This window comes from Crocodylus porosus, unplaced genomic scaffold (genome assembly GCF_001723895.1).
Source record: "Crocodylus porosus isolate Cpor-Errol unplaced genomic scaffold, CroPor_comp1, whole genome shotgun sequence".
Classification (NCBI taxonomy): domain Eukaryota; kingdom Metazoa; phylum Chordata; order Crocodylia; family Crocodylidae; genus Crocodylus; species Crocodylus porosus.
In genome coordinates this window covers 1,003,459-1,011,276 of record NW_017728953.1, presented here as the reverse complement: position 1 = coordinate 1,011,276, position 7,818 = coordinate 1,003,459, and the positions used below count along the sequence as shown (strand labels likewise).

General features: G+C 63.0%; 1 protein-coding gene across 1 annotated transcript; it reads left to right on the top strand.

Moving 5' to 3' along the window:
- The first annotated feature begins 977 nt into the window (after positions 1-977).
- On the top strand, positions 978-3,845 carry LOC109324406 (poly(U)-specific endoribonuclease-C-like). The gene is made up of 7 exons (XM_019556401.1): positions 978-1,016; positions 1,545-1,729; positions 2,160-2,362; positions 2,647-2,763; positions 2,850-2,956; positions 3,148-3,290; positions 3,684-3,845. Exons 1-7 carry the CDS (start codon positions 978-980, stop codon positions 3,796-3,798), a joined length of 909 nt encoding a protein of 302 aa, XP_019411946.1. The 3' UTR covers positions 3,799-3,845.
- The last annotated feature ends 3,973 nt before the right edge of the window (positions 3,846-7,818 follow it).

Below are 7,818 nucleotides of genomic sequence, written 5' to 3'. Positions count from 1 at the left end.
GGTTGTGATCCCAGTGCGCGCTGGACTGGGAGGTCACTGTTAGGGAGGGGAGGGGGCTCCATCTTCTGTCCCCAGCTGCTGGACGCTTCCCTGGACTCCCTTCTCCTGACCGCTAGCAGAGACTTCTTGTATCTCAGCACACACCCATCACCCATCCAATCCCTTGGGCTTTCCAAATCCTCCTCTCTTACCCCCACCACCCCAGGCACCCCAACAGCTGCACCTGGCTTTATCTCCTTCCATGGACAGCGGCGCCCCGTGTGAATTATCCCATGTGTGAATGTTTCTCCTGAGTTATCTACGTGATACGACAAACCCATATAAACCCAGGGCTGCCCTGGGGGCCGCACACTGGCCATGATGAAGGCGCTGCTGGCTCTGCTCTGTCTCCTGCCCTGTTTCGGGCGCGGGGCTCACTTCACCTCCCTGGGTAAGGACGGATGCATCCGTATATGCCTATTTGAAGCCCCGATGGGTGTTGTTAGGTGGTGATAAAGATGGGACTGGGGAGGGGGGGTTTCTCTTCCGTCTTCCAGCATGGCAAAAGAATCGGAGTGGTTTTGGAGCAAGTCCAGAGCTCTGGTTTGGTCCAGGGAAAACTCACCCCTGTTCAGACCAGAGCAAAGCCACTTATTAAGATCCGCTGATTAACGAGGGCAGCATTTTCCTGCAAGCTGCCCACGTGGGGGTCCTCGTAGCCCCTGAACTAGCAGAGCAGCTTATGGGACTTTGAAGCTTTTGCCTGGAGACTGGGTGACTCTGGAAGCAAGCGTGGGAAGCCCAGATGCCCCCCAAGGATCCCTCCCCCCGACTGCACAGGTCCGTTACAGCCACAGACAAGGGTCCAGAACAAGTTGCCTCTTGCTATGGCAGGGAAAGACCCCCTCAGACCTGGGCCAGGTTTTTTGAAGAGACTTCAGCACCTGATTTATCCTGGATCCCACCCCTGGTCCCTGTAGCCAGACGCTGCAGTCGAGATGAGGGAGTTGGTGCAGGTTCTTCCAGGCGCAGCTGAGGTCTGGCTCCTTCCTCCCGGCGCCGGGTTCAAGCTGTTCTTTCGCTCCCTCGTTTCCTTGCTGTGCAGAGATCTGGCAGCAACTCTTGGCTTCTGCACCGATAGCCGGTGAGCCAGCCAGGATCATCTGCGGGTGCTCCCCCCATCTTCCTCCTAGCATCTGTGTTGGTCTCATAGCCTCTTCCCCGAGTGTCTGGGGCAGTGCAAGGTGAAGTTGAGGGCAAGGCCGTGCTGGGGGTCAGGATCTTCACTCACAGCCTAGTGGCAGAAGAGCACCAAGAACCCTGGAGCCCGGGTTCCTGACCCCGAAGGGGATCCCAGGTGATGTTCAGTGCCAGGAGCCATGGGGAAGCCGTCTCTTGACCCAGCCAGACACGGGGGGTAGCTCAGAGGGCAATGCCCAGGTTGGACACGAGGAACAGCAGCTAATTAGTCCCTAAGTGGTGTCTCCAAAACAGGCCCATTAGCCATGTGAGCTGGGCAGGCAGCAGAGCAGGGTCTGCCCTCCCTGCCCGCAGTCCTGTCCTAGCCCCCTGGCCTCCTTCCAGGGAGAAACAGCGGGTCCTCCATCGCGGATCAGGAGCTTCAGCGCATCTCTGAGGAGCTCTATGCCGCCGATGTGAACCGGGCCGCTGGCCGCCAGATCATCCTTGACCTGCAGCACAAGGTGCCCGCCTCAGAGACCAGCACCGGGCACGACTATGCCAGCCACAAGTGAGCGCGGGAAAAGGGGAGGGAATCCAGAGGCTGCCCTGAGCCGATCCGTTGTCTTTCCTAGCAGGGGCAAGAGCCCCTGGGGTTGGGAAGACCCTGCCAGCCACTGTAACATGGAGGATACGCAGGCAATGGCAGTGGGAGGGGATGTTGTGCCAGGGCTTGGCACAGAAGCAGGAGGGCATGTGGACCTTGCTTCTGGGGTTTTTCTGGGTGGGATTGGTGCCCAGCCTTGCTCTGGCTTCTCTGCACCTCAATGGCATCCCTTTCATAGAGCCCCCCAGCCCCAAGGACCAGGTAGTCCCAGTGAGAGGGCACCGACAAACCTGGGTTCAGAGCCACGACCCAGATAAACCGCACCCCCTGCTCCAAGCCCCGACCGCTCTGGCCCAGCCCTAGGTCTCAGCCCCATCTCCTGCGGCATCGCCAGGCTTTTCCGCTACGTGGATGAGGGCACGCTGTTTACCAGGCCCACCTTCGCCCGGCTCCGGGCCCTGCTGGACAACTACAACCGCCAGACAGGGCAGGAGGAGGCGGTGACAGCGACTGAGGCTGAAGAACAGGAGGCCTTCCTAGCAGAGATCTTTGCCACCCCCGTGTTGGCCACCCTCACCCGCTTCTTCCTCGCCAAAGGTGAGTGGCACTGTCATGGGTACCCACCCGGACATGTCCCCCCCGACAGTTCCCTTCATGTCTCAGGCCCAGCGCCCAGCTCACAGCCAAAATAACAAGCGTGCCCTCAGCCAGCACCTGGCATGGCACATCTTGGCAGCTCCAGGCACAGGATGGGCTTTGCCCCTGGTGAATGCACAACTTGGCGGGTGTGCAAGGGGATGGTTGCACAGTCAGTGCGGGGCGTGGAGGGAAAGGAGTTGCACAGACAGCCCAGGCCCTGATGCCCACCATGCCCCAACCAGGCCTGTATGCTTCGGAGGCCGAGTTCCAGAAGGACCTAAAGACGATGTGGTTCGGGATGTACTCACGCTCCAGCGGAAAGGCAACCGACTCCTCTGGCTTCGAGCACGTCTTCCACGGTATGCAGCCCCCCGGGGTGGGGGGAGGGGGGGCTCTTTCCTACCCCTGCCAGGTTGCTTGGAGTCCAGCTTCTTCCTGCCCCAAGGTGAGATCAAGAAGGGGAAAGTCTCGGGCTTCCACAACTGGGTCCATTACTACGAGCTGGAGAAGGCTGGGCAGATCAACTACCTGAGCTACAGCTACAATGGGCCTGTGAGTGTCTCGAAGTGGGGTGGGGGGCAGGGGGTAACTCCTAGCCCAGTATAACCGGTCCAGTGACACCCAGTCTAGGCTGATTCCCTCCTCCTAGCAGGCAGCGGGGGCTCCCTAACTCTCAGGCTGGGCTCTTGGAGGGGGGGCACCTGCCCCAGTTGCTTCCCCTCCAAGCCCCTGTGTGCTTGCAGTGGACCACCTACCCCGACATCCTGGCCATCCAGTACCGCTGGAGCAGTTACTTGAAGAGCGTCGGCTCCTTCTTCATCGGCTCCAGCCCCGAGTTCGAGGTGGCCGTCTACACGCTGTGCTTCAAGGCCCGGCCTGACCGGCTGTGAGTGCCCAGGGAGGGGAGCTGGGGCTGGGGGTCGTGGCCAGTGCCATCTGCTCTGATCCTTGCAGCAGGGGCCATCAGGTCAAGACTCGTGGGTTCTCATCTCAGCTCCAGGAGGAAACCAAGTCTAGTGATTAGAGCACAGGGCTGGCAGCTAGGATGCTCGGGTTCTCCCCTGGGTGCTGGGAAGGAGTGGGGTCCCATGGCTAGAGCTGGAGCCAGGACTCCTGGGTTCTCACCAGTGCCAAGTCCCAGGTTTGAGAGAGGCACAGAAAGTCCCAAGCTGGGGGGTCACTGTCCCTGAGACCCCCTCAGGTCCCCTTTTCCACTTCCTTGGTGGGTGGGTGGGGAGGCAACAGGGCCTGCTCCAGCCTCATGCCCGCCTCCCTCCAGGTGCACCCTCAGCCTCGCGGGGAAGCGGGCGCAGATCCAGACCTACTCATGGGCCAACACAGAGTACGGGGCCGGCCAACACTACCTCGCCTCCTCCTACCCCTTCAGCCCCTAGCGCCTGCGCCAATAAAGCCTTACTCAGCCCTTGGTCCCACCAGCAGCCTGCTGTGCCATTGCTGCTCTTCTGGAGGGTCGGGGGTGGGGGGACACTGATTTCAGTTGCATCACATGCACCAGTCCTGGGACAGCGGTGGTCATCGGCACGCAGAGAGGCAGTGCTCTTGGCTGTGTCCAGGGATTCAGGCCCTGGCTTTCCTCAGGGACTGGGCCCCCACCTTGCTCTTGCACTAGCCTCTGAGAAAAGGTGTGCATTGCACAGTGGATGAGGATGTGGCAACCCGGTGCCACCTACCCATGGCAGTGCCCCTGGGGGGGATGCACATCACACCCAGGCAAGGCCTGAGCCCCTGAGCCTACAATCAAGATGGGAGCCCCGGAGCCCAGCAAATCCCAGCTTCCCCAGGACCCCTGCCTGGATGCTGTGAACTCCCCCACACACACACACACATGCACCCCACAAGGCTAAGCCCCGGATCCAGCAGTGCTGGAGCCCCCCAAGCCAAATGGAAGGGACCATTGGGCCACCTCGCAGTGCTGTCAGGGCCAAATGCCTGGCAGGGCCCCTTGTTCATAGGCAGGGATGAAGCATGCGTGTGTGTGCACATGTATGTGTGTGTACATGTATTTGTGTGTGTGCATGAATATGTGTATGGATGCATGTGTGTGCATGCAAGTGTGTGTACACGCATGTGGGCACGCATGTAGGCATGCACACGTGTATGTGGACGCATGTGTGTACACGTGTGTATGTGCATGCATATTTGTATGGATGCATGCATATGTGCACACATGTACATCTGTGTATTTGTGTGTGCATGTGTGTATACATTCCTGAGCATGTATGGCTGTGCATGTGTGTTTGAATGCATGTGCCTGTGTTTGCACGCACACATGTTGGTTGGGTCTGTGTACATGTGTGTGGGTGCATACATGTGTCATACGTGTTCCTGCGTGTGTGCATGCGTGTGGAGGTGTTGTCCCCAGCAGGAAGCAAGCTGCCTGGTGCTCTGGCTACGGGCCCAAGCTGGCAGTCCTGCCCACACCCCCAGCCCTGGCACTGAGTGATACCATGAGCCAGGCCCACTCCCCGGCACCTGCGGTGCCACGTCACCCAAGCACAGGAAGCCACCGAGACACCAGGCGCTTCCTACCTGCGTGCGCAGCAGGCCTGGCCCCACCTCCAGCATCGGGAGGGAGCAAGGAGTTCTGGGAAGGGACCCCCCCAACGTAACCACCTGCCCACGCCCCCTTCCACAGCTTGCTCACAGCATGGACCATGGGTTGTGGGGGAGCAGCTCTGAGCTGCTCTCAGGATTGATCCCAGGGTGCCCAGCGCTGAGCAGGCTCCTGCATTCAGGGGCTTCAAGGCCTCACAGAGGCACTGGGTGAAGGAACTCACCCAAGGCCCTGCAGTGAAGCAGTGGCAGAGCCAGGCCCAGAACCTAGGAGTCCTGAGCTGTAGACGCCCCCCCAGCGCTGCAGCTGCCCCCCTGCTGGGTGTTTCCTTCCCCACCCCCAAACCTGTTCTCTGGGCAGGGAGAGACTGAGATAGGAGAGAACCCAGGAGTTTGGGCACCCAGGCCTCAAACCACTAGGCCACCCAGCCTGCCAGCAGCTGCCTGACTGGAGAGGCAGGGCTGGAGGTCAGGGCAGGGCAGGGAGGGATGGGGGGGACAGCTACAGGAATGTGAGCATGGGTGTCAGTGTGTGTGTGCGCACGCATGAGTCTGTGTACATGTATGCAAGTGTGTGTATATGTGTGTGCATGCACACCTATGTGTAGGCACACCTGTACGTAGGTATGCATATATATATAGGTGTGTGTGTGTCCCAGGCACAGGCCAGGCCAGGCCCAGGTGTGAGCATACACGTGTGCTGCCTCCAGGGGCCCATGCGGAGGCCTGGCATGTGTGCATGTCGCAACAGGCCTGTGCCGCCAGGTGCTCACACACACACAAACACACTCCCGCGTGTGTGCGGGGCAGGGCGTGTGGGTGTGCCGGCCAGGCGCGTCCCTGCCCCACGTCGCGGCAAGTGTTTACCCCGTAAGTTCGGCGCCTGCCCCAGCCACGGCGCTGCGGCTTGGCATGACGTGCAGCTCAGGAAGTGCAGCCGCCAGCGCGAGGCCCCGGGCCGGATAGGCTGGGGGCAGGTTCTGGGGCCGTGCTGTGGGCGGCGCCACTGGGCCGAGCCCCACCAGGCCGCTGCGCCCCCATGCCTGGGGCCCAGGCGCCATGAGCACCCCCAAGCAGGCGCTGGCCGGCGCCATCCGGGCCGAGGCCAAGCGGCATGAGGGGGTGAAGCAGCACCTGGCCAAGCTAGGGCGCCTGGTGGAGCGCGTGCCCGACCCCCAGCTGCGCGCCAGCTTGCAGAGGACCGTGAGCAGCCTCCGAGGTGAGTGGGGTCCTTGTGGGGCTGGGGGGGGTCTGCTTTGTCACCCCACGGCTGCAACTGGCAGCATCCCCCGGTGGGCATCGTGATATCAACACGGGGCTGCCCCCCACTTTTGCGCCTGCTGTTGGGGGGCACCCTGCAGCTGAGTGTTGCTCTCCTACCCTTTTTGGCCTCTACCGTGTTTTGACCTGCCAGCCCGGGTCCTGGAGCCGTGTTGGGCTTGGGTGCTGGGCGGGGGGAAGTGATGGGTGCTGGGCCCTGCTGGGGGTGGTGTTGCCAGGGGTCTGTGCTGAGCTGGGGGGGCAGGACTGGGCTGTGCTGGGGGGGCTGGATTGAGCCGTGCCGTGGGGATCTGTGCTGTGCTGGAGTGGGAGGGGGGGCTATGCCATGCTGGGGGGCTGGGACAGCTTGAGGAACACCTCTAGGAAAGGATGGAGACAGCCCACGGTGGGGCACTCATGCCAACCCCGGGGACCTGTGCCACTAGGGTTGGGGTACGGGTGGGGGGGCAGCATTGGCAGGGCCCAGCAGCTCCCTGCCGGGTGGGGGGGCACTAACGTATTGTGTCGCTCGCGGCTTCCTGCCGGGGACACCTGACTCCTGTGGTCTGTGACGTGGCCTCTTCCCCCAGCGCCGCCTGCCACGGGCGGGCGAGGAGCTGCCCTGCCCCCGGGAGCCGTGCCCGTGGCATCGACCTCACCTCCCCCTTGGAAACCATTACCAGCATCTCCCACGTAGCAACCCCATGCACGGCTGCCATGGCAACAGGGCGAGCATGGATGGTTGCTAGGGAGATGCCTGGCACCTCCATCAAGGTAGCAGCAGGCCCCGGGCTCCGGACAAAGGGGCTGCCCCAGCAAAGGGGGTCTTGCACACGCGTGTGCACATGCATGCTGAGTCAGCACTGCCCTGCCCAGCAGGGAGGAGAGCACCACGGGCGCGTCCGGCGCCACCCGGGCTGGGCGGGGCACCTGGCCCAGCAGGATGAGCCGGCGATGCCAGGACGGTGCCGCCTGCTGCGCCTGACAGCCGGGAGGGGCCGTGGGTCCAGTGCTCTGTGTGGCACCAGCAGCTGGCGTCACAGCAAGGACACGTGTCCCCGGATCGGGGCCCCGTGCACCGAGCGAAGATGGGCCTCAGGGGGCCCCGTGGGGCCTCGGAGCTGCCCAGGGGCCCTCGTGCCACCCCACCGCAGGGCCATGGCCAGGCCTGCGGGGGTCCCTGCTGGCAGGAAGGGGGGGCCCTTCCCCCCCAGGCTCCGGCTGGCGTGGGGGTGGGCGCGAGCTGCGCGTCAAGCTGCAGCAGCACGCGTGGGCGAGTCGCCATGGCGACGCGCCCGGTTGTCACGCGCTGCCCGCCCATGGGGGCTGCAGGGCCTCGTCCCCCCCAGGGCACACGTGGCCCCAGGCAGCGCCCACTGCACCCTGGGGCTGGCGCGTGGCAGGGCCAGGGCGGGCACCGCAGGGTGCAGACCTGGGCCCAGGCGGCCTGTCTGGATGGGGGGTCTAGCGGGGCTGCTTCGGGGTAGGGGGGCAGCAGGGGACAGGGCTGATTAACCCCACGAGGCCTGGCAGGGGCTAGCACAGGCCTTTCCCTCCAGGCCCTCACTCCCGGCCCTGCC

Coding starts and splice junctions, on each gene's coding strand:
- LOC109324406 (XM_019556401.1), top strand. CDS start 978: ATGAGGGAGTTGGTGCAGGTTCTTCCAGGCGCAGCTGAG. Junction 2,764..2,849: donor CTTCGAGCACGTCTTCCACG/GTATGCAGCCCC, acceptor TCCTGCCCCAAG/GTGAGATCAAGAAGGGGAAA. Junction 2,957..3,147: donor GCTACAGCTACAATGGGCCT/GTGAGTGTCTCG, acceptor GTGTGCTTGCAG/TGGACCACCTACCCCGACAT.